The sequence below is a fragment of the Hoplias malabaricus genome, chromosome 6, assembly GCF_029633855.1.
Source record: "Hoplias malabaricus isolate fHopMal1 chromosome 6, fHopMal1.hap1, whole genome shotgun sequence".
NCBI classification, from domain to species: Eukaryota; Metazoa; Chordata; class Actinopteri; order Characiformes; family Erythrinidae; genus Hoplias; species Hoplias malabaricus.
The window spans coordinates 9,841,741-9,867,592 of record NC_089805.1 but is presented as its reverse complement, the minus strand read 5'-3'; the positions used below and the strand labels follow the sequence as shown (position 1 = coordinate 9,867,592).

Below are 25,852 nucleotides of genomic sequence, written 5' to 3'. Positions count from 1 at the left end.
CTAGGGAATTGGTAGGTAGTTGCTATAGTGAGTTGTATTGTTCCTATAGGCAAAGAGGTTAAGTGTTTTTTTCCTCATCAGAGATAATTCAGAGATAATGAGTTTGGACCCTGAAAAATAAACCAGACAACAGTGCTCCAGGTTCAATAATTAATAACACTCATTTCTTCTAACAGTAGAGGAGAATAAGACAGGTGCCAAGGAAGAGGAGTGTGAGACAGGAGGAAAGGAAGAGAATGAAACAGGAGCAAATGAAGAGGAGTGTGAGACAGGAGGAATGGAAGAGGATGGTGAGACAGGAGGAATGGAAGAGGATGGTGAGACAGGAGGAAAGGAAGAGAATGAAACAGGAGCAAATGAAGAGGAGTGTGAGACAGGAGGAATGGAAGAGGATGGTGAGACAGGAGGAATGGAAGAGGATGGTGAGACAGGAGGAAAGGAAGAAGACTGTGAGACAGGAGGAAAGGAAGAGAATGAAACAGGAGCAAATGAAGAGGAGTGTGAGACAGGAGGAATGGAAGAGGATGGTGAGACAGGAGGAAAGGAAGAGAATGAAACAGGAGCAAACGAAGAGGAGGGTGAGACAGGAGGAAAGGAAGAGGATGGTGAGACAGGAGGAATGGAAGAGGATGGTGAGACAGGAGGAAAGGAAGAAGACTGTAAGACAGGAGGAAAGGAAGAGAATGAAACAGGAGCAAATGAAGAGGAGTGTGAGACAGGAGGAAAGGAAGAGGACTGTGAGACAGGAGGAATGGAAGAGAATGAAACAGGAGCAAATGAAGAGGAGGGTGAGACAGGAGGAAAGGAAGAGGACTGTGAGACAGGAGGAATGGAAGAGGACTGTGAGACAGGAGGAATGGAAGAGAATGAAACAGGAGCAAATGAAGAGGAGTGTGAGACAGGAGGAATGGAAGAGGATGGTGAGACAGGAGGAATGGAAGAGGATGGTGAGACAGGAGGAAAGGAAGAAGACTGTGAGACAGGAGGAAAGGAAGAAGACTGTGAGACAGGAGGAATGGAAGAGGATGGTGAGACAGGAGGAAAGGAAGAGAATGAAACAGGAGCAAATGAAGAGGAGTGTGAGACAGGAGGAATGGAAGAGGATGGTGAGACAGGAGGAATGGAAGAGGATGGTGAGACAGGAGGAAAGGAAGAAGACTGTGAGACAGGAGGAAAGGAAGAGAATGAAACAGGAGCAAATGAAGAGGAGTGTGAGACAGGAGGAATGGAAGAGGATGGTGAGACAGGAGGAAAGGAAGAGAATGAAACAGGAGCAAACGAAGAGGAGGGTGAGACAGGAGGAAAGGAAGAGGATGGTGAGACAGGAGGAATGGAAGAGGATGGTGAGACAGGAGGAAAGGAAGAAGACTGTAAGACAGGAGGAAAGGAAGAGAATGAAACAGGAGCAAATGAAGAGGAGTGTGAGACAGGAGGAAAGGAAGAGGACTGTGAGACAGGAGGAATGGAAGAGAATGAAACAGGAGCAAATGAAGAGGAGGGTGTGACAGGAGGAAAGGAAGAGGACTGTGAGACAGGAGGAATGGAAGAGGACTGTGAGACAGGAGGAATGGAAGAGAATGAAACAGGAGCAAATGAAGAGGAGGGTGTGACAGGAGGAAAGGAAGAGGACTGTGAGACAGGAGGAATGGAAGAGGACTGTGAGACAGGAGGAATGGAAGAGAATGAAACAGGAGCAAATGAAGAGGAGTGTGAGACAGGAGGAATGGAAGAGGATGGTGAGACAGGAGGAATGGAAGAGGATGGTGAGACAGGAGGAAAGGAAGAAGACTGTGAGACAGGAGGAAAGGAAGAAGACTGTGAGACAGGAGGAATGGAAGAGGATGGTGAGACAGGAGGAAAGGAAGAGAATGAAACAGGAGCAAATGAAGAGGAGTGTGAGACAGGAGGAATGGAAGAGGATGGTGAGACAGGAGGAATGGAAGAGGATGGTGAGACAGGAGGAAAGGAAGAAGACTGTGAGACAGGAGGAAAGGAAGAGAATGAAACAGGAGCAAATGAAGAGGAGTGTGAGACAGGAGGAATGGAAGAGGATGGTGAGACAGGAGGAAAGGAAGAGAATGAAACAGGAGCAAACGAAGAGGAGGGTGAGACAGGAGGAAAGGAAGAGGATGGTGAGACAGGAGGAATGGAAGAGGATGGTGAGACAGGAGGAAAGGAAGAAGACTGTAAGACAGGAGGAAAGGAAGAGAATGAAACAGGAGCAAATGAAGAGGAGTGTGAGACAGGAGGAAAGGAAGAGGACTGTGAGACAGGAGGAATGGAAGAGAATGAAACAGGAGCAAATGAAGAGGAGGGTGAGACAGGAGGAAAGGAAGAGGACTGTGAGACAGGAGGAATGGAAGAGGACTGTGAGACAGGAGGAATGGAAGAGAATGAAACAGGAGCAAATGAAGAGGAGGGTGAGACAGGAGGAAAGGAAGAGGACTGTGAGACAGGAGGAATGGAAGAGGACTGTGAGACAGGAGGAAAGGAAGAGAATGAAACAGGAGCAAATGAAGAGGATGGTGAGACAGGAGGAAAGGAAGAAGAGGGTGAGACAGAAGGAAAGGAAGAGGACTGTGAGACAGGAGGAAAGGAAGAATTGGATGATATCAAAGCAAAAGCAGAGGAGGGTGTGGCAGGAGCAAAAGAAGAGGGGATTCAGAACGTAAAGAAGGCAAAGGAGAGTGAGAGAGGACAGAGACAAGAGGAAAAACGGAAAGCAATTAGCAAACAGCAGAGCGATCGAGGACAGAGGGAGCAGAGGTTTGGAGGACGGAGTGGACAGCATAGAAAGGGAGGACGCTCAGAACAGCAGAGGCTGAAGGAGCATAGGTTTGGAGGATGGAGTGAACAACATAGAGAGGGAGGACGCTGGGAACAGCAGAGGCCGAGAGAGCAGAGGTTTGGAGGATGGAGTGGACAACATAGAGAGGGAGGACGCTGGGAACAGCAGAGGCAGAGGGAGCAGAGGTTTGGAGGAAGGAGTGAACAGCGTAGAGAGGGAGGACGCTCAGAACAGCAGAGGCTGAAGGAGCATAGGTTTGGAGGATGGAGTGGACAACATGGAGAGGGAGGACGCTGGGAACAGCAGAGGCAGAGGGAGCAGAGGAGTAAACAGGAGACAGAGGGAACAGACAGACGCTGGGAACAGCAGAAAGAAGGAAGACAGAGTGAGGGGGAGACAGTGAAAGGAGAGAAAATCACCAAAGGACAAAAGAAAACCTTTAAACTCATGTGGATGATGATCCATAACCAGCACTGATTCAACCAAAAAAAAAAAAAAAACCACCCCTACCCCAAACCCCCATATCTCCCCACAACCCCACCACCCCTACCCCAAACACACCCACCCCAAACCCCCCACCACTACCCCAAATCCCCCCACACCTTCAAAAGCATAAATAAAAAATCAAATAAAAATGATCTATGTGCGTCTGTGTATATGGATGTGTGTGTGTGTGTGTGTGCGCATGTGCGTGTGTGTGTGTGTGAATGTGTGTGTGCGTGCGTGTATGTGTGTGTGTGTGTGTGTGTGTGGGTGTGTCTGTGTATATGGATGTGTGTGTGTGTGTGGGTGTGTGCGTGTGCGTGTATGTGTGTGTGTGCGTGTATGTGTGTGTGTGCGTGTATGTGTGTGTGTGTTAGTGTGTGTGTGTGTTAGTGTGTGTTCCCCTGTGGGAGCTCTCTGTTTGTGGTCCAGTTTAGAGATGTTGATAATGAACTCTAATTGTGGAGTTGATATTAAACCTGTCCAGTGCATTCTCCTGGTGGGACGCCCTGCAGGACCCTAGTGGGCTATCTTTGAATTACTAACACACCTACAGCCCTCTTCTGGCACTTCAAATGATCTAATTATAACTCTAATTAATAATGAAAACAGGTAATTAAATAGTGACAGAGGACAGTCCTCTGAGGATTAGATTTAAAGGCTAATGAATGGTTTAAATGTATTCTGTAATTGAGCTGCTCCCATTTGCTGCACTAACAGTCTTCACTCGTCTAGGACAGATTTACAGTGCCGTTTCGAACATCCCTGTGAGGATTTGATGGTTTTCAGGCATGAAAATTTTAGTGAGGTCAGACACTGATGTTGGATGACTGGTTCTGTATCGCAAACTCCACTCCAGCTCATCCCAAAGGAATTGGGTGCAGTGTGTGTAACATCCACTTGTAATCGGGGGCGGTCCTATGTTCTACTACGGGACACTTAAAGATGGCATTCATTATTCCAATCAAAAACACTTTTTATGCATTACGTTTCCTCACCATTTGCTGCTCTGCAGTTTGTCTGTGCACTGGAAACCAGTCTGATGTGTTTACGAAGCCCTAGTGTCAGAAAATGGGTAAAAAAAAAAAAGCATCTCGGTTCGGAATGCTCCTCTTTTTCTCTCTACTCACGACAGAAAAACTTCATCTGGACCTCTAAATGTCGAAAAGCATGAACCCAAATGAGGATATTGCTCTCTTCCTGCTCCAAAGCTGGGTAATATTGACTTATTTTTGCTGCCTCAAGTGACCTAAGGTGGAGACGGCTAACTGCAAGAAAGTAAAAGCAGATGAATGTGCTACAAACTAATCACGATTTACAAATGTGTTTCTGTGGTAATCCAACCTCAGCAACCTACAAACTACAGTCATTTATTTCCTCAAACATAGAGTTCCACCTTCAAAGAAGAAGTGGAGCTTCTGAACGTAAACAAACCACATGTGCATGAAGGATAGCATGTACGGATAGAAGAATGCTGACAGAAAGAGGGTAAGGAAGGAGGACAGTGAAAAGACACTACATCAGCATTCATAATATGGACATATTATTCTCTTATTAACCCTTTAAAATCAGGTTATACTTCAATAAACAGGGTGCTTATTATTATTCATCTTTCCCAAAACTGTCATTAAATATAAGTTAATACATTTTCATGAGATACTTCTGGGGAGTTTGAAGAAGTGGAGGCGGCACGGTGTCGCAGTAACACAGCTCCAGGGACCTGGAGGTGGTGGGTTCGATTCCCGCTCCGGGTGACTATCTTTGAGGAGTGTGGTGTGTTCTCCCTTTGTCTGTGTGGGTTTCCTCCGGGTGACTGTCTGTAAGGAGTGTGGTGTGTTCTCCCTGTGTCTGTGTGGGTTTCCTCCGGGTGACTGTCTGTGAGGAGTGTGCTGTGTTCTCCCTGTGTCTGCGTGGGTTTCCTCCGGGTGACTGTCTGTGAGGAGTGTGGTGTGTTCTCCCTGTGTCTGCGTGGGTTTCCTCCAGGTGACTGTCTGTGAGGAGTGTGGTGTGTTCTCCCTGTGTCCGTGTGGGTTTTCCTACAAACTACATTCATTTATTTCCTCAAACATAAAGTTCCACCATCAAAGAAGAAGTGGAGCTTCTGAACGTAAACAAACCACAGAGAACAGAAGTTCCCCACAAACGGAGACGTTGCCTTTAAGTCGTATTCCTTTGTTATGAAAGATAAATTAATATTTTAGATAACCATTCCACACTCGTCATAAACATGTTACTAAAACTTCAAACATAAAAAACGTCACCGCCTCAGAATTACACATATGAGCCACGGTCCATGAGGCAGCGCTTTATTTGTGTTAACAGTAAAACAGTTAATATAAAAGTTAAAAGCTGTGCCATCCCACCTTTGGAGCAGAGATGAGGATACATTGTTGCTGTTTTCTCAAGCAGAGCAAACAAGAGGGAGATAACTCACCAGTTGGCTACAGCGCCCCCTTGTGACAGACTGGTGCTGCTTTGATGGTTGGTTAAGAAAAATAAAAGCAGAGAAAAAGAGTCTAAAATTTAATTAAACTTATTTTTAAAAGGTTTTTGAAAACAAATTCATGCCATTATTTTTGTCACAAACTCTGTAGGGTGTATCATGTTCTTAAGGGAGTCTTTATGACTTTCAGGGGGTCCAAAGGGTTAATTACATGGGTCCTGGACACCCTGGGACCCACTCCATAGAAAATATAATCCACTGCTCCACTGCCCAATACAGGGGATTTTATCCTTCTAGCACATGTCTGGCATTGAGCATGATAAGTTTTAGCTCATGTGCAGCTGCTCCAGAGCATGCCGTTCTGTTGAATGCTTTTCTATGGAGTCTCCATAGAAACACAAACTCTGTTTATAAAGATTCCGTCCTAAAGAAGCTAAAAATAACCAATTATGGGTGTCAAAATACTTTCGGACATACGGTGTATGTCTGAATCATCATCACCCCCTCAGTGATGTGAGGCAGTGAATCAGCAAGGTAAAAAAAAAGGCATTTTTACATTCCACCTTAAATAACCCAGTAGATAGTGTTTGGAAACGTGTAACTGCTGCATCATTTAAGGTAGAATTCCAACCAAACAGGAGCACACCCTGTATAACTCTTTAGAGGCTAGTGGATTAAAGAAGTAGAATTAGGTGTGCTCCTGCAGCCACACCAGTCCTTTGTGGATAACATTGTTGACCCATGCCCATCTACTGTACGCCCAGCTTATTATTTAAGGTGGATCTGAAAGGTTATTTCATGTCTAACACCAAAACACAATCAGGCACCAAGGCCGTAAAAGTTTAGACACTGACAGTCACACACTGCAGGCTGGCACATTCCTGCAACTGAATCCACAATCAATACGACCTGTGGGCAGAGGTGAGGGAGTAACTGAGTCAAAACATCCCTACCCTGCTGTAAGGTTCAACTCTAATCATTAAATACACCATTAGTTCCAACATTCGTAGAGACTTCTTACAGTTAGTTAATTCACCTACTTTAAGGGGCACTCATGGACGCTGGAGCAGCTGCACATGAGCTTACTTCCTTATGCTCAAGGCCATGGTTAGAGGTGTTTAGAGCACCCAGTTCTGGACTGTGGAGCTGTGGAACTGCTTTCAGTAAAGGATTTCCTATGAAGATTTTGCATGCTTTGTACATGTTTTTATATATTTGTGAGGACTTTTGTTGTATTGTTTAGTGTGTGTCTGTTTGTGTTTCTGTGTGTGTGCACTGCCACGCATGGGTTAATTTTGTTGTGCTCCTGTATTATGACATAGTCATAAAAAATAGTTTCCCATTTAAAGTAGCAATTAACAGTAGAGTGTTAGAAGTGTCCACAAACTTTTGGACACACAGTGTACCTCACAGTTCTGTCAGCCTTTCATTGATTCCCCAAATGAAACCACTACCAGAGCCGCATCTGTAGCAGTGTGACCCGCTTTCTGTTTTTGAGGTCATTCTGAAACACCCTTGGTGCATCCAAGAATAAGGGCAGCTCCTGTTAAAGGTAATAAACAATGCTAGGACATAAACAAACCTGAGAGAACTGCACCTCCCCAGAATTGTCAACGTTGCCTTTAAATATTTATAAATATCCATTACTCCGTGTGAAGAAATGAAATAAACTGGCTCTGACTGAAAGGGTAAGCTGCTCAGGTTTTCAGAAAGACGCAATACGGCATTATGGGAAATGTAGTCCTGTACTTCCCCTCACCAATCCAGGATAAAATTGACTTTTGTTGCCGTGGGGCACAGCAACATTTTACCGAAACACATGCCCCAGTAAATTGGGTCTAGTGATGCCCCTGGACCCTGGGTTCTGCAAGAGATCCAAGAATTTTACACATCTGCAGTGTCAGGTCACTTCCCTCGCCAAGTAAACAAGTGCCTTATTAAGTATTAATTGACACTGAGAAGAAAAGGGTGAAGTGCACACTTTCCGAGGTGTGTGGGAACTGTCCACTAAGACGGTTTAAGGCCACGGAATGGCTGTGTATTCTTTAGGGATGGAGCAGTACCTTCCGGTGCTCAGCGAAATTGAAACACACTCTGGTGATCAGGAGAGAGTAAAGGCCCGTGTCCCACATAAAGCATGTGCGGATAGAAGAGTGCTGACAGAAAGAGGGTAAGGAAAGAGGACATTGAAAAGACACTACATCAGCATTCATAATACGGAGATATTATTCTCTTATTAACCCTTTAAAATCAGGTTATACTTCAATAAACAGGGTGCTTACTATTATTCATCTTTCCCAAAACTGTCATTAAATATAATTTAATACATTTTCATGAGATACTTCTGGGGAGTTTGAAGAAACCGTATTCTTAAGAATGATAATAAAGGATATTGAAGGCGGCACGGTGGCGCAGCAGGTAGTGTCGCAGTTACACAGCTCCAGGGACCTGGAGGTGGTGGGTTCTCCGGGTGACTGTCTGTGAGGAGTGTGGTGTGTTCTCCCTGTGTCTGTGTGGGTTTCCTCCGGGTGACTGTCTGTGAGGAGTGTGGTGTGTTCTCCCTGTGTCTGTGTGGGTTTCCTCTGGGTGACTGTCTGTGAGGAGTGCGGTGTGTTCTCCCTGTGTCCGCGTGGGTTTCCTCCGGGTGACTGCCTGTGAGGAGTGTGGTGTGTTCTCCCTGTGTCTGCGTGGGTTTCCTCTGGGTGACTGTCTGTGACGAGTGTGGTGTGTTCTCCCTGTGTCTGTGTGGGTTTCCTCCGGGTGACTGTCTGTGAAGAGTGTGGTGTGTTCTCCCTGTGTCCGCGTGGGTTTCCTCCGGATGACTGTCTGTGAGGAGTATGGTGTGTTCTCCCTGTGTCCGCGTGGGGTTCCTCCAGGTGACTGTCTGTGAGGAGTGTGGTGTGTTCTCTCTGTATCCGCGTGGGTTTCCTCCGGGTGCTCCGGTTTCCTCCCACAGTCCAAAAACACACATTGGTAGGTGGATTGGCGACTCAAAAGTGACCGTAGGTGTGAGTGTGTGAGTGAATGTGTGATTGTGTGTGTTGCCCTGTGAAGGACTGGCGTCCCCTCCAGGGTATATTCCCGCCTTGCGCCCAATGATTCCATGTCCTCACTCTTGTGCACCTTGTGTTTGGTTTAAACAGAGGTTCAATCTCAGGACTCTTCAGACAGGGGAGGACACTGCTGTGATGTTTGATCCTTGTGGTGTTTTGACCAAAGCATATCACTGACGTTTTGTTAAGACACCAGAACTGTGTTCACTTGTGGAAAAGGGGTATAATATGTCCCCTGTAAATATGCAGCAAATAGTGGAATTCCCCTTTAACATTGCTTGGATCTGTGGGAATTTTTTTTTAGTGATCAGCTCTACACTGATTCATGCTGCAACCCTCGACAACACAAAACATCGCAACGAACAACATGTGAACACAAAAAGTGCCTCACAGTACAATGTGATATTAATTAGCGGTGCATTTACATGGAGTCAGTCAGCCGTGCACGGAGCATGTTCTCGCTCCCTTTAGATGGCGACGTGTAATTTATACACAGGGAATTCCCTGTGAGATCAAACCAGATGGAGCCTTTCTAAGATAAAACACTGGAAATGAGTTCACCGTGGGCACAGATACTGCTGTTATTACTCCAGATGTGAATCCCAATCACAGTTCACGGCTCTACATCCAGCTGCAAAAGTGCAGGCCCCCGCAGGTCCTTCGTCAGCGTGACTCAGGCTGAAAACTCTGCAGATGGAGGAACATCTCGCTGTCGTGTCATGAGAAAGTGTCTTGACAGCGGAATCCTGCTTCTTCGCGAAGTTTAGAGAAGCAGAAAAACACAGTGACTCATAACAACAACACACGGATCCAATGAGAGCGGGAAAAAATGGCTCAGGTGGAGATGCAGAGTCTGACCACATGTCTGCGACTAGCCACTAGATGGTGGTCTTTCTTGGTTGCCTCTTTATATAAAATAACATATTTATAAGGAGTTACAAACTGATTCTAACACTGATTAATCAGCTTTAGAGTGTAAACACCACTTAAAATCATCCTAAAAATACTGGCAGGCCCTTCATGACTCCGGAGAACACTCATTATTCTTCTCTAGCCAACACTTGGCTCATGTTCAGCTGCTCCAGAGCATATCCACTCTATTAAACACTCGTGTCAGTAATGGATGCACCCTAAAGTAGTGGACATTACTCGTTAGAAGAGATGTTAACAGACGTTTGGTACAATGTTGTTAGCACTGTTCTCAGGTCTCCTGTGATTGAGTGGAGACATCTTGTGGCTACAGTATTTAATACAGGCGCAGTAGAGCAGACACCTGGTCGTTTCAGTAAAGGTTAATGTGAGCAGGAGTTTTCTGAGTGATGTGGTTTTGGCTGTTTCTCAAAGTCAGGGCTGTGGCTGATGTGCGCTACATTTAGTCGACGCAACGTCAGAGAAGGCTGTTCCAACGTAAAGGATCATAGTAAAGCCCCCTTCTTTATGAAAGTTTAGGAGGATTAGCCCAATGTATCCTTCACGTCATTCCCCTACCCACAATTCAATGTGTGTCACGAAGGAAAAGCACAATACACTTAGTGAAAAACAGTATCCAAAATGGAGGCTCTCTTTAAAGTAATTTATGCTAAAAATAAATAAGAGCAAGGAGGTGGCGGACCACTGTTGACCCACTGAGGGCAAAGTTGGGGGTCCACTAGTGTTTTACACAGCGTTTTCTGGGCGGACCGCTGGTGATTAAACAGAATTTTAGACAAAATGTGACATTTTAGCACTTTTCCATTCACAGTCCAACTTACATTTTTTTCCTTCATTAGGTTCTTTTTGTTATTTTTTATAAATAAGATTAGTATATCACTTTAATCCAGCACAGTGTCAACATTTTTAGCATTTAATCATTTTATATCAGGCTTATACTCATTGTTATATCTCTCATAGTTGTTGGTAATGTTTGTATTAGCTTGTTTTTCAGAATAAAAGTCTCTGTGAATGTAAAATCTGTTTGAGGAGATTATAAGTGAGTTATATCCTGTACAGGACAGTAATCTGAGTGACCCCATGGTGGACCAGCAGTGGTCTACAGTCAGGGGTGTGCCAGCCTTTTTATGCCAGTGGACCGATATATGCTCGATGTCTGGGCGTTGCATGAGGTGGAAGCTTCCTAATGATGTCACCACACAGCATTACAATGCTGCATTTTAGTCCTGTCACAAATATTGTAATTACGAGACGAGTACACATAAATGCCACCATAATAGTCCTGGCCCTAAGCCCTGTGGTCCTCCTAAATAGCCTGCACTTGCCGATGTCAACAACATGCAGACCTACAGGGCCAAAGACCTCAAGGGTGGTGTGTTTTTGGATCTAATGTGTGTGAGCTGCAGGCTCTACAGGCGCCAGGCAGGGCTTGTGCTTTCACATGAGCTGATTTGGGATTCTACAGCGGCTCAGTTCAGATCACAGCAGAGGGGATCAAACAAATGCATTCTTGGCGCCCCCTCCAGGGTGTGTTCCCGCCTTGCGCCCAGTGATTTCGGGTAGGCTCCGGTCACACCGCGACCCTGAACTGGATAAGCGCTTACAGACAGTGAGTGAATGATTTTCCCCAAGAACAGAACAAATCCATCACATGCTTTTGCAGCGTATTTTCTTAATGGAGCTCATAACGAATGCAGCGAGCAACACATTTCAAAATTATTTAATTTTAGGTTATACTTTGTTTAATAAAATGATAATTATCATTTTTAATACTACACAACAGATACCACAGTATGGCAAAAGAGTGGGAGAATGCCTGAGCTTACAATTACGATCACAAAAAACCTTTAAAACTTATTTTTCCACCTAATAATTAGGCATCCATGAACAAAGGGTGTATTCTGATTGGCCCTTGCCGGAATATATCCTCTGCTGAGCCTGCATCCTTAGGCTGTCCCTTACAGAGAGAGCTGTAGGCCCCTCAGGAGGAGTCTTGGGAGGTCTTATCTAATAAGGAACCCTCCTACCGAGGCTACAGCTTTGGCTTCGAGAAGCAGTCTTCTATCTCTGGTTGTTCTTCCTGAAGACTCCCCGCTCAGTGTTTGTAGCCTTTGTGGCTTCTTTTGACCTTGAGAATGTGTAATTGTAAATGTATTCTGTACTCACTGGCCGCCTGTCTACTTCCAAGGAAAGTCCCCTGAACTCCACTCCCTCCCTCAGAAGAAAACAGGCTTGTATTTCTCTCAGAAATCAGCTCCAGGTCAAGGCTGTCCCCAGCAGCTGGAGGAGGGAAAGCACAACCAAACCAAAAAATGTGAAATGTGGCTTTTTTTTTTTTTTTTTGTTCCTTGCCTTTGTTTCCTGTTTATTTTTTTTTAGCATTTTTTTATTTACCATTATCCCTCTTTCTTTTTTTGCTTTTGATCTTGTTCTTTGTTCCCTACAGTATTGTAAAACGTGGAGTGGACTTCCTAAAAGGAACGACAGGCTTGAATTATCTGGCTATATGAAGAAACCCCGCTTTGTGAAATAAAGTTCTAAATATAAAATGCCAGCCAGCACACCCTAGTGGGGCCCACGGGGTTTAAACCTGGGCTAGCTGGGTCTGAGCCGGCCCTGGGCTCTGGGTGTGAGGGTACATGCGCTATTAATGGGACCCAGGTGGGCTGCCTGCATGGGATAAACGTGCACAGCCCGGTTACTCTCTCCACATGGGGCATACATGGACCCGTTTAGGAAGACGATGATGTGTTTTTAGGTGGGCTGCACATGTGGACCACATGTTAAACCCTCCTGGTCCCGTCACTGACCCCAGAGGGCATGCATATGTGGGGAGTTTAAATCACATGTTTTGTTGGCTTGGGAGCCTTTGTTTCCAGTAAAAGTCACAGGATTGTGGCTGTAGTGTAAACTATTAGTGAAATAATGTTCGAAAGACATTCAAGGAACAGTAGGAGCTTATTCTCAAAATAGTACTCAATAGTCCTCAAAATTGTTTATTTTGTTTTATTATTAAAAATTAAAAAAAGATGAATTTGTTCTGAAAAACATTTGTGTGGATTAAACCCTCTGACTCTTCTTTGCTGTTGTTCCCAGCGGTTTCCCTGCGTTTAACTTTGCTCTTCAGGAGCATGGGCAAGATTCAGTTTGTCTTGGGTGAACGAGTGAACATTTATGTGCTTTTCTCTGCGAAGGAATTGTGAAACTCAAGTGGACAATTCAAACGAACAGCGTGAATGAAAACATCAGAGCTGATAGAATCTCTTTCCGGCTCCTGGGTTGAGAATAAGGTCACAGATCTTTTACAGATGTTTCTGGAGCTACATTTCTTCTGGTTGTTCGGTTCCCCCTTTTGCTTCTGGGAAGACTTTGCTCCAGATACTGAGGCATGAGACTGAGAACGTGAGGATTTGATTGCGTTCAGCCACGTGACACATTAGTGAGGTCTGGTACTGATGCTGGGTGATAAGGTGATAAGGTTTGGTAGTGGACGACGCTCCGGTGCTCCACAACCCAGAGCTTCAGGGAGTTGAAGAAGCTGGAGCTTGTCTTTGAGCCTGGGGACTTTAGGCTCATGTCTGAGAGAGCTGAACATGTCACATCTGATTTTGTTAACATCTTAAAGGAGGTTTCCACGCCCAGTGGAGTTTCCCTTTATATTGTTCACAGTCTTCAATCATTTCTATCATCATATGGAAACCTCTGTCATCTTACTCACTATTTTTAATGCTTGAAAGCCAGTGGTTTCAGCGTGGACTTTTTGTGAGAGTAGTGTCATTAGTTTTTAAAAGCATGTTAGTCATTATTAACTGGATACAATGGTTTGGTTGCTGTGCTTCTACAGAAAACAATAAAAGAGTGGAGTTGACTAACCAGGGAGAATGAAGCTAAAGTCTGCCTCATTGTGGCACATGTGAATTCCCATATTTTGGCCTGAAAGCCACAGGCTTCCTGTGCTGAAATATGACAACAGAGGGGAGGACAGACCACTAATGTTTATTGGTTACTACATGATAAGGACAAGACTTGAAAATGAATTAAATGTGTGTTGTTATTTCAACAGGACCACCAGTAGTAAAGCTAATCTCCTTGATACTTAAAGAACACACATTCACAGTATTAGCCTTTTTAACCCAACTTTTAATATTTTTTATAACATTTAAAGGCGCATATATGGGAAGCTGTGCCCTAAGCATTAGAGCAGTGGCCTAGGGACCAGAAAGTGAGTGGTTAGAGCTTCTGAAGCAGCAGAGAACAAAAGGTGGGTTGGGGAGTGATCAGAACTTTCTCATCCTTCAACATTCACAGCTGAGGTTTCCTTGAACAAGACACATGCTAACAGTTCTAGGTGTCTGTGTGTGTGTGTGTGTGTGTGTGTGTGTGTGTGTGTGTGTGTGTGTGTGTGTTTGTGTGTGTTCACTGCCACAGCCACAGATTAAATGCAGATACTCAATTTCTCAAGTTCTTCTTCTTATTTCATCATTTAATAACCATTTTCCATCCTCTTTATCCCTGATTATCACACGGCCGGTTTTTGTTACTGTACCTTTAAGACCGATCTACGTAAATGGCATTTATTCTGATTGAGAATCCGAACCGAACTTTATTGTTAAACATAAATAGCTGTGCCTACGCAAGCTTTACGGCATCTGTGTTTATGGGCGGGGCTAGACTGCTGTAGGCTGAATTGGTGACAGTGTGTATGTAAATGTGTTGGAGTTTGTGACATCACAAGTTGAATGTGGTTGTAATTAGTCAATTTAGTATTTCACAGTGTTTAAATAAAACATCCACGTTTTTAATTTCAGAAAGTTTAAAGGGTCCATATGAGGGAAAAGCTTTTTATAATATGGGCCCTTTAAGTGTTTTTATTTTTCTACTTTAATAAGCTAAAGCACTATCGTGGCCACTGTTTTATCAAGTGTTTTCCCACATAACGTAATGTGCCAGTTTAAAGTGTACTTTACATTTTCCCCAGTGTGGTTTCGACCACAACCTGTTTACTGTGCGTCCAGCTTCCTGTGGTCATCCTGAACCTCTGAAGATTTCACTGGTCTTCAAGCACAGTCATACTACTGTGGTCTAGTATGATTACATGTAGGGTTATGTGCAGAAGTTAGTGCACCCCTGCTTAAGCATTATGCTCTGCTAAATTTCTGCGCAAAAATAAGTCCACATCCACTTCAGGAACAGACATATGTTTTAACCCTTTGAGATCTGAGGGCATTATCCGGATTGTTGGGGATCTTCCTAAACCAGGGGTGGGCAATCTTATCCGCAAAGGGCAGGTGTCGCTGCTGGATTTTAGCCAATTCAGGCCAGAGCACACCTGATTTCACTCCTTTAATTAGGTGGTCTCAGTAAAACAACAGATCATGTGACCTCCAGGTTGTTTGGGGAAAAAAAACAGCAGCCATACTGACCCTTTGGGAATAAGACTGCCCACCTCTGCCCTAAATAAATCTTTATATTCACCTGATCTTCATCTGTTTCATAAACAGAACAGTTCTCTCTAATGAGCCTCGTTTGACCCAGAGCACTGTAAAGAAAGATTTTTCAGTCATGGGCTGAAAAGCTGAAGTCCAATTATAGAAATTCTTCAGACTTCATGTTACTGATGAGCGTGCATTAGTCAGTTTCACACACAGTGTAGACGAACACACAAATCCACCAGTTAAATATAGTTTTGAATGTGAGTAGAGTATGGTCTGCGAAAAAAGGGACTGGAAAGGGCAAACCCCTCAGGTTCATGAAATGTATGAACCTTAACAAATATAATAACTTCATAGACCCCAGAGAGCTAATGCACAACTCAAATTTAGTGGAAAATATATTATTGGTGCAGCAGGTAGTGTCTCAGTCACACAGCTCCAGGGACCTGGAGGTTTCGGGTTCGAGTACCGCTTCGGGTGACTGTCTGTGAGGAGTGTGGTGTGTTCTCCCTGTGTCCGCGTGGGTTTCCTCCAGGTGACTGTCTGTGAGGAGTTTGGTGTGTTCTCCCTGTGTCTGTGGGGGTTTCCTCCGGGTGACTGTCTGTGAGGAGTGTGGTGTGTTCTCCCTGTGTCTGTGGGGGTTTCCTCCGGGTGACTGTCTGTGAGGAGTGTGGTGTGTTCTCTTTGTGTCTGTGGGGGTTTCCTCCGGGTGACTGTCTGTGAGGAGTGTGGTGTGTTCTCCCTGTGTCTTTGTGGGTTTCCTCCGGGTGACTGTCTGTGAGGAGTGTGGTGTGTTCTCTCTGTGTCTGTGGGGGTTTCCTCCGGGTGACTGTCTGTGAGGAGTGTGGTGTGTTCTCCCTGTGTCTGCGTGGGTTTCCTCCGGGTGACTGTCTGTGAGGAGCATGATGTGTTCTCCCTGTGTCTGCGTGGGTTTCCTCCGGGTGACTGTCTGTGACGAGTGTGGTGTGTTCTCCCTGTGTCGGCGTGGGTTTCCTCCGGGTGCTCGGTTTCCTCCCACAGTCCAATATCACACGTTGGTAGGTGATTGGAGACTCAAAAAGTGTCCGTAGGTGTGAATGTGTGAGTGTGTGTTGCCCTGTGAAGGACTAGCACCCCCTTCAGAGTGTGTCCCTGACTTGCGCTCAATGATTCCGGGTAGGTTCCAGTCCCACCGCAAACCTGAACTACATAAGCGCTTACAGATAATGAATTAATGAAAATTAAGGCATATTTTATGCCTTTTTTTTTTCTAATGAATTTAACTCTACAATTATATTACACTGCATTAAAATTATATATTTTTCCATACTGTAAATAGCCTGCCTTGCTTACACGTTAGACATGTGTCGAGGGGTGTCCGGTCTTTGGCACACATCTGTATGTAGGACTGGAATGAGGCCTCCATAGGCCAAAGGCCAAAACAGCAGAGTCTCAATTATAATGTAACCCAGGAATCTAACAATTTGTGGCCATGTCATGGTGCGTTTATAGCACTTGTAGACAGCGTGGAGTGGACTTGACCACTAAAGGCCTTGTGAATGACTCTGACTCTGGGCTCACCATGAGAAGAGTGTGTTGTGGTGGAAATAAAGCTGGATTTGTTGTCTTTTTGCATGGCTCAGGCAGAATTGCGATGGAGTATTAGCACAGACAGACTGGAGTGGGCCTTACAACGAGGAAGCTGGTGGTTTTCGTGGACATTTTGTGAGCTGGAGGCGAGATTCGTTCATAGGAAACCACACTGGGACTTGGCCCCAGAGCCGTTTTGCAATAGAAGGGAGCCAATTTTGTTTGGTGTTGCATTACAGAGTGACGTGAGGGGACAAATTAAGGACTCATAGGAAACATAATCCTGATTCACTCTGCTGCTTGGTCCAAAACAGACCACCTTTCTTTATTTCATTTCCAGCCCAAACAGCCATCCACTGCATTTTATTCACTTTATCAGCATCAGAATATTCAACGGGAATTTAATGTATCCACTCTTTGCTTTTACGGCGGCTTCCATTCTTTTCCTGTGACCTAGAATTGCTTTTCCGTGCCTCTAAAGTTTAGTCTTAGAGGTTTTTCTCCAGCTCATGATCCATGTTCTCATCTCATCCCTCAAAAATGACAAAAAAAGGTGCTGTTTACCTTTTATATTTTTGGAAAACACTAATATTCCTTTGACTTCCCTACTTCCTATTAGAAGGGCATTATCTAATCTTCTCAGAAGTATCCTAAAAAATAATGACTGGTTCTTAGAGGGTATTTTGACTGGCAAAAAAATAACAAACAAATGCAGTCATTAAACAGAAACTGTGATTAATTTAAGGGTGACACAGATATTGCAGGTTAATGTATTTATAAAACTATGTGTTAAAAGATTATTGTAAAAACAAAGGAAAGGGAAACAGTCATGAACTACTGTGATGTACATAGAAGAGGAACATAATACGAGAATGAGGAAATGATGTCGTTCAGACGCATAAACATTATGTGTCATTAGAGCACTGCATTTCTGTCTGTCATTGTGCATATGCTTGTGTGTGTGTGTGTGTGTGTGTGTGTGTAAGCTGCCTGAAGACCATTTAAAGTAGGCCTACCCACTTCTGCACATCTTACTCTTTCAGAACGTGGGCATGTTTTCATTTTCACTCTGACGTCCTTCAGTCAAGACCACAAGGCAAAGATATATGTTATCTACATGTGAGAGGGGAATTCAGCATTTGTCTTATGGCCTTTTTCACTAGATTAAAAGTGGAAAATACAGATACAACACCGTGACTGTAACAGCAGGCCTTGAAAGTGTCCCGGAGATTTGCGATGAATTTTGTGAAGACTCAAATACACAGCCAGTGGGAAAGGCCCCTCATATTAGAGATAGGTCTAAATGCAGCCTTGGGTTTGTTTCTAGAAAAGGAATGTGTAAATGTGACCAGAGGCAATGTGGGAAAGACCAACACCATGAGAGAGATATTGAAACCGTGGTAACAGCTGCCAGTCATTGACTCTTATTGATTATGATTTCCTATTGTTTTTGTTGTATGTCAGTTCTGTTGCGTCAAAATCCCAGTTTCTCATTGCAACAGATCAAACATCAGTAATATGCTTTATAACTTTTTATAAAGTTGTTGCAAAGCAGCTTTGGAGAAATGTAACCCACCACTCCCACCCCCAGGTGAGCCAGCCAAAGGAAACAGTGGCAAGGAAAAAACTTTCTCAGTGCTGGAGGAAGAAACCTTGGAAGTAACAAAAACTCACAATGAGGGCCTATCCTTCCATCCTCTGGTCATGACCACTGGATTATTGATACAAGGTCTCAGTACCATCAGATATGTCCGTTGTTATGCTCAGATGCACTGATATAATAACAGTAGTGATACTTTCACTAATGATGGTTAATGCTAATAATAATGTTAATATCAGTTAATAACAATTAATAATTAGGATTCAAACTTCAATAGTGGTGCAGCAGGTAGTGTCGCAGTCACACAGCTCCAGGGGCCTGGAGGTTGTGGGTTCAATTCCCGCTCTGGGAGTTGGTGTGTTCTCCCCGTGTCTGCGTGGGTTTCCTCTGGGTGCTCCTCCCACAGTCCAAAAACACACGTTGGTAGGTGGATTGGCGACTCAAAAGTGTCCGTAGGTGTGAGTGTGAGAGTGAATGTGTGAGTGTGTGTTGCCCTGTGAAGGACTGGCGCCCCCTCCAGGGTGTATTCCTCCCTTGCGTCCAATGATTCCAGGTAGGCTCTGGACCCACCGTGACCCTGAACTGGATAAGCGGTTACAGATAATGAATGAATGAATGAATGAATAAAACTTCAATACAGTTGGTAATGGAGGGTGGGAGGCAGGTAGAGGAAGGCAAGATGGTGAGCAGCTGGTCTGGGGGTAGTAGCAACCCCAACTTTCGTTTTCAATATTCCAAACCTGACTGACATTTGGGAATTTGGGACTTTCTATAAGCCACTTTTGACACACTCTAATTAAATGGCTTCCCATCCTCATTAAATTATCTATATTTAATTGCATTACACCATCTGAAAATGGCAGAAACAAAGAGAATTTATGTGTAGTTTACCCACCCTTTGCCAAAAAAAAAAAAACAGCTTCAGCTTCGATGACAAGGCATTACTCTAAATATTGGAACACTGCAATGAGGATTTAATGACTTTCATCCACATACGCCTCAGTAAGACCAGGAACTGGCGTTGGATGATTACGTTTAGACCATAACACCAATCCAGCCTGTTCCCGAATGTATTGTGTAAGGCTCCATTACCCAAGAGAACACTGTTTCATTGCTCTGCTGCATGGTGTTGGTACATGGCATGAGCTTAGACTCGTGTGTAGAAGCTTCAGAGTGTTGCATCTATGTGTATGCTTTTCTGTAGGTATTATACAAACACAGTGCACAGTTAAAATGGACCTGGTGGCGGCTCAAACTTGGGCTTCCTTACACCTGGGTAGATCTTCGAGAGCACCTCTGCTCAGTCACCAGGTAGGTTGTTAAAAGGTGTTTCCTCAGGCTCTTGCGTAATGTATGAACATTGGGGAGCTATGGTGAGGGTCTTGTTTGCTCTGGAATGACTGGGATGACATTGTTGGTCAGTTTTGTTTTTTTTAAGGAGATCCAACGTAAACAGACAAGAACGGACATGGGTGTAGTGTGGGGCTGGGTCAAAAACTCCAGGGTCCCCATTGGACAGCTGAATTCAGGTACAAGGGGTCTGTTTAAACCAAGCACACTATTAATATTTTGCACTGTTTTTGTGACCAAACTTATTATCACTGTTTGTATACTATGTATTACGTCTAATATTAGGTGTGCAAATAAATGTTTTTAACATATAATTCATTCATTGTCTGCAACCGCTAATCCAGTTCAGGGTCGCAGTGGAGGGTCACACCCTAGAGGGGGCGCCATTCCTTCACAGGGCAACACACACACACACTCATACCTATGGACACTTTTGTCGCTAATCCATCAACCAACGTGTGTTTTTGGACCGTGGGAGGAAACCGGAGCACCCGGAGGAAACCCACGCAGACACAGGGAGAACACACCACACTCCTCCCAAACAGTCACCCGGAGGAAACCCACGCAGACACAGGGAGAACACACCACACTCCTCACAGACAGTCACCCGGAGGAAACCCACACAGACACAGAGAGAACACACCACACTCCTCACAGACAGTCACCTGGAGGAAACCCCCACAGACACAGGGAGAACACACCAAACTACTATCAAAAGTATATGATGGATTTGTTCTGTTCTTGGGTATAATATTGTATCCAAAAGTATGTGTGAGTATTAGTTAAAAATTGTGATTTCATTGTTTAAGTTCATGAATTTAGAGCATTAATAATTCCTTCTTAGGTTATTTTTTGTTGAATAAAATAACAATTTTTATTTTTATTACTACGCAACAGTTACCATAAAATGACAAAGAGCAGGAAAATATTTGAATATTTAATTACAATAATACATCACATAAAATCGCTTTCAAACTTATTTGTACGCTTAATATATTTTGCTGTTTTAATTCAGTAGGCCCAGTGCCTTCACTCTGTATTTAACTCACGTCTCTTTATGGACGCTTCAGGACACTGAAGCTTCTTTGTTTTTGTGTGGCTCAGAGGTCACAGCCCATAATCCACAGACTCACTATTTGTTGTACAGAATGACTGAGTGGATCAGGCTTGTCATGATGGAGTCACCCCGGAGCTGACCCCTGATTACACCGTCCTGCGAGGTCTGGAGACTACTGTGAATGGCTGGACTTTCTCAAGGTGACCTCTGGCCTCCGCGACATGATCGGTCATTTCACAAAACACTGATATGGACACATCCGTTCATTCACTTTCTGTCTACCTTCAGCTCTGTGCTTCAATCCCTCGCCCTCACACACCAGATACAGAACAGTCCCAGAATAAAAACTTGGTCAAAGGACCTCCTGAATACGACCTCCTGAATACGACCTCCTGAGAACGATATCAGCCAGGACTGATTCTCTGTGGCTTTGTCATTAAACAAATATTGTGTATTTCTGTGTTAAACAAATCTCCAAAAGGGCAGGTTTTACTGTTGAAGGCAGCAGAGCTATATTTAAGGTGGGAGTCTTCTGATTATGCTAAAACAAACTCCCCTTTATTGTCCAGACCTTACCCTCCAGTGTCCACCTCCCACTTTGAATCAGCCTTTTAAAGGCTTTACCAAAACTCACAGTACTAAGTAGACAAAGTGGACAGCTCAGATGCCATCCATTTAGAGGCTGGGTGTGTTTGGACGGTGGAGAAAAGCTCTGCAGGTCAACAGTCAGCGGCAGCTGAGAGATGTGTTGTGAGGCAGGCCAGGGGAATGTGATGCACAGTGGCAGGGAGATTAAAGAGGACCAGTAATGACCCAAAGCCCATCCGAGCAGTAAAAACAACAGAGCCAAGGGAGACAGACACCGAGGGGGAGTGGGAGAGTGCCAAAACGACCCCACTCCAATGGTCAACATTCTCCTCTTAGTCCAGATGTGCTCCATCAGCCGAGACATGTTTGGTGTCTAAACTCTGCTCTGAGGCTAAGGTTGATACTTAACACTAGCCATATTCACCCAAATATATATAATATATAATTGCAATTCGGAATTCAAACATTCTCTTGCTCTTTTCTATTTTATCGTAACTGTTGTTTAGTATTAAAAATACAATGGCCATTTTATTTTCAGGGCGGCACGGTGGCGCAGCAGCCTGGAGGTTGTGGGTTCAATTCCCGCTCCAGGAGACTGTCTGTGAGGAGTTGGTGTGTTCTCCCCGTGTTCGCGTGGGTTTCCTCCAGGTGCTCCGGTTTCCTCCCACAGTCCAAAAACACACATTGGTAGGTGGATTGGCGACTCCGTAGGTGTAAGTGTGTGCGTTGCCCTGTGAAGGACTGGCGCCCCCTCCACGGTGTATTCCCGCCTTGCCCCCTATGATTCCAGGTAGGCTCTGGACCCACAGCGACCCTGAACTGGATAAGCAGTTACAGATAATGAATTAATTAATTAATTAATTTTATTTTTAAAAAATTAATACAATAAAAATAATAAAAAATTAATTTTCACGAACATCGAAAATAAAATTTTGAATTATCTAAACTAAACCTCACATATACTTTTGGATACAATATTATCCCAAAAAGTAGAACAAATCCAAGCGCATTATTTTGCAGCTCTTTTCCCTGAAGAAACTTGTTTTCTCACTTGCCATTTTTAGACACCTTTAACTTTAGATTTAGATTATTTTTGTTGAATAACATGACCTTGTGTTTGAATTATAAATTACCATTATATTTTACCCAATATCTCTCACCCAATTCAAACCAACCCCCCAAAAAGCTTAATATATAATTGGATCACAATGAAGCAATGGTTCTCTGAAGAGACATCCATGGAAATTTCTTTAAATCAAAACTAGTTCATCAGTGGGATCAAAGGGTATAGAGATGGCTTTATGTGGTTGTTAATCGGGCTAGGTTTTATTTAATAGATTAAGTGTCCATCTTAAAAGCATGGTTATATTCTAATGGCAGCGATATGTAGTGTATGGATGTTTACACCACAATCAGCATGACCATATATGGTGATAGGCTAAAGCAGCATTGGATAAGCATTAGCCAGTATAAAGCAATTCATGAAGCTGAGGGGTACAGTGGTAATGAATAACATTTTAATTACAAATATGTAGTGATGAAGTACCTTAAAGTATATCAAAGTTCCTCACATTGATAATGTTGAACAGGAGAAGACCATTCATTCATTTATTCATTCGTTCACTCACTCATCTTCTGTAACTGCTTCATTTTGATCAGGGTTGCCCTGGGTCCAAAGTCTACCTGGAATCATTGGGCACAAGACAAGAACACACTCTAGACAGGGCCCCAGAATGAGAGAAATGTTTCCAAAAGCCATTCTCTTTAAGACTATCCATCTGTGTATCTATATTGAGTTACTAGTTTATAAACCCAGAAACGTTCTCTCTTGGACCTTGAGAGACTAAAAATCTCTAGAGTTACATTTTGGACACAGATTAAGCCTAGTCTCAAACTACAAAGGATACACTTTGCATCGTTATGGCTTTAATGGGTGCATATGACGTCATGCTGAGTTTGTTCCAATGAAAGCATTAGTGCTCCTGAAAAAACAAAAGAGAAAATACAAAGCCTTTACAATTAATGCAGGGCTCCAGGGCAATAGCCTACATTACCCCTCATTAATTTTGGCAGCTTCCCCTTGCTCTCTTCTTTTGATTAGGGGCCATCCACACTGCTAAACCTGAGTGGAAACATGTTAAATCTAAGCAGTATCTAATATTACTCATTATGAGATTAAGAGTCAGAACATTATAAGGCATAATAAATACAACAACAATAAGTACAAAATATTTCTGGTAAATGTACTTGTTTAAAGTAATTTTATTAAAGCCAAAAAATGTTTTTCCACTTAACTTGCCTTTGAGAACTAATGCTTGATTTCATCCAGTGAATGTTGAATATTCTCCTGACACACACACACACACACACACACACACACACACACACACATATATATATATATATATATATATGGGGAGAGAGAGAGAGAGAGAGAGAGAGAGAGAGAGAGAGAGAGAGAAAACTGTGAATTCATTTAATATTTATATTTAATTTTTTTGAGTTAATTTACCCACAATACTAACTGAAATTAGACCAATGAACTGCCAGTGGGATAAATCACATTATCTGGCAATGAAATGAGACCCCTCCTCTGGATACAATCACATAAACAAGCAAAAACATCTAGAAATTGATTACATTATCTTAGAACATTCTTACAACCATCTTATAATAAGAATTGTTTTACATATGGACTACATTTACAATGATTTCACTTGCCAAGAGACCGTTTTTTTTTTTGCATCCACTGGGGCTGGATCTTTTCCTAACTCCCTTTCACAGCTCCATTCAGGCCTGTTTCCATGTGGAAGAGTGGAGTGTATTGTCTTCCGCCTCCACCCTGCGTGGTGCAGGACTCATCCTGGCCCTGGAGCACCATTCGAGGACTATTTGTTTGACATTTTCCCACTTGCTGAAGACAGGATTTGTGTTACATAAATTATATGGTACAAAGGCTGTTGGCACTGGATAAATGCTTCACACTGAAGCCCTGAGGCTTTGCTGGTGGACAGATAAACAAAAGACTGTAAAAAAAAACACACTGTAAATATATAATGCTATATCCCAGCCTGGGTCACACTAGACCTTCTGTTTGTGTATGGTCCCGAGTAGTTTATAATTACAGGAGCAAAGTTATGAATCATGTTCATACAAGTTAAGGCCTTGAAGCTATATAAAAAGCATTACTAGTACTTTGTCATAGGAAAAAATAAATAAACCGTCTAGCCACATTACAGCTCTCTGTTTCTTCCCATAGACGAGAGGTGGTTTATCTGTATGCTAGGGCTTGACCTTGACATGCCTTGCTAAAATCAGTTTTATGTTCAAGTTTAACATTTTAACAAGGGACATAAAGATAAGCCCCAGTGTACACATAAACCTTCGTTCTCTATGGAAAGCAAAGTAAGTTCATCTGTAAGATGAAGTCAGATACTGCATGTGAAAAACTGGAATATTCAAGGAGTGGGTAAACATTGAACCAAGGCAGTGTTCAAACACAAGCAAAAGAATTTTATGCCAAGTGTGGACATGTTTATTTACTTCTGCTGTAAATATACCTCATAGCTTGGGTGGGGAGGTCTAAGAATCAGTGATGAATCTGTAAAAATATGTGGCTAAACTTTAAACGTCTGTATGGGTGGCGGTTAGGTTTGAAAACGTTTCAGTTTGTATGTTACTTGCTAGCTAGCTGACAAGCTAGCATAAAGTTAGCGCTTGGTTACATCCATACGTATACTGAGTTTACCAAACTAAATATTCAACATGCTAAACTACGATAGACTATTATTTAAATACTCCAGTTGCATTTTGTAGGGGGCTTAACGAATATAAGTTCCTCGTGTCCCCATTTGTAGCTCTTTCTCTATCATGTTGAATGGAACTGGCCGAGGGGGAAGGGTCAGGGGCGGATTTGAGGGCAGACAACTAGCCGAAGGTGATGGTAATATCAGGAGAAAAAAGTGGGTTGTGGGGTAGCCGTTTTTAGCCTAGCTTACTCCTCTGCTCAGAAGGAAAGCGTAAATTAAGCAGCCCCCCCACACACACCCTTCATGAGAAGAAAGCTACGTGTTTTTAAAAGCTGAGAAGAGTATTTTTAGTTAATGAAAGTGGAACCAACGTCACTTCACAGTCTGTACACCTACACACGGCCTCGACCACAGAATACAGAATAATAATAAATGAATGAATGACGTATGGGAGGTGTTAAGTCTGACACAAAACGTCTCAGTCACAAAAAAAAAGAAAAATACAATATATGTCAGCTAAAATGTGTGTTTGTGTCTGTGTGTGAGAGACAGCCTATGTGTGTGCAGTTAAAAAACAAAAAAGAAGAGAAAGAGAAAGGGACAGCAAAAAGAGAGAGAGTCCAAGAAAGAAAGTGATAGAGAAAGAAAGGATATACAGAGCGTAACAGGCAGGAAAACGAGGGGCAAGAGAAAAGACAGAAAGAGAGAGGGAAAGAAAGAAAGAACTACACAGTAGTGAGACAGAAGTAGAAAAGTCCCGAGTCGTGTCCCCCGCCCACAGTGTGACGTCAGCCCCATTGTCCCCTCCCC

General features: G+C 43.4%; 1 protein-coding gene across 1 annotated transcript; it reads left to right on the top strand.

Moving 5' to 3' along the window:
- Nucleotides 1-277: 277 nt before the first annotated feature.
- Nucleotides 278-3,265, top strand: LOC136699446 (uncharacterized). The gene has a single exon (XM_066674155.1). It carries the CDS (start codon nt 278-280, stop codon nt 3,263-3,265), a length of 2,988 nt encoding a protein of 995 aa, XP_066530252.1.
- The last annotated feature ends 22,587 nt before the right edge of the window (nt 3,266-25,852 follow it).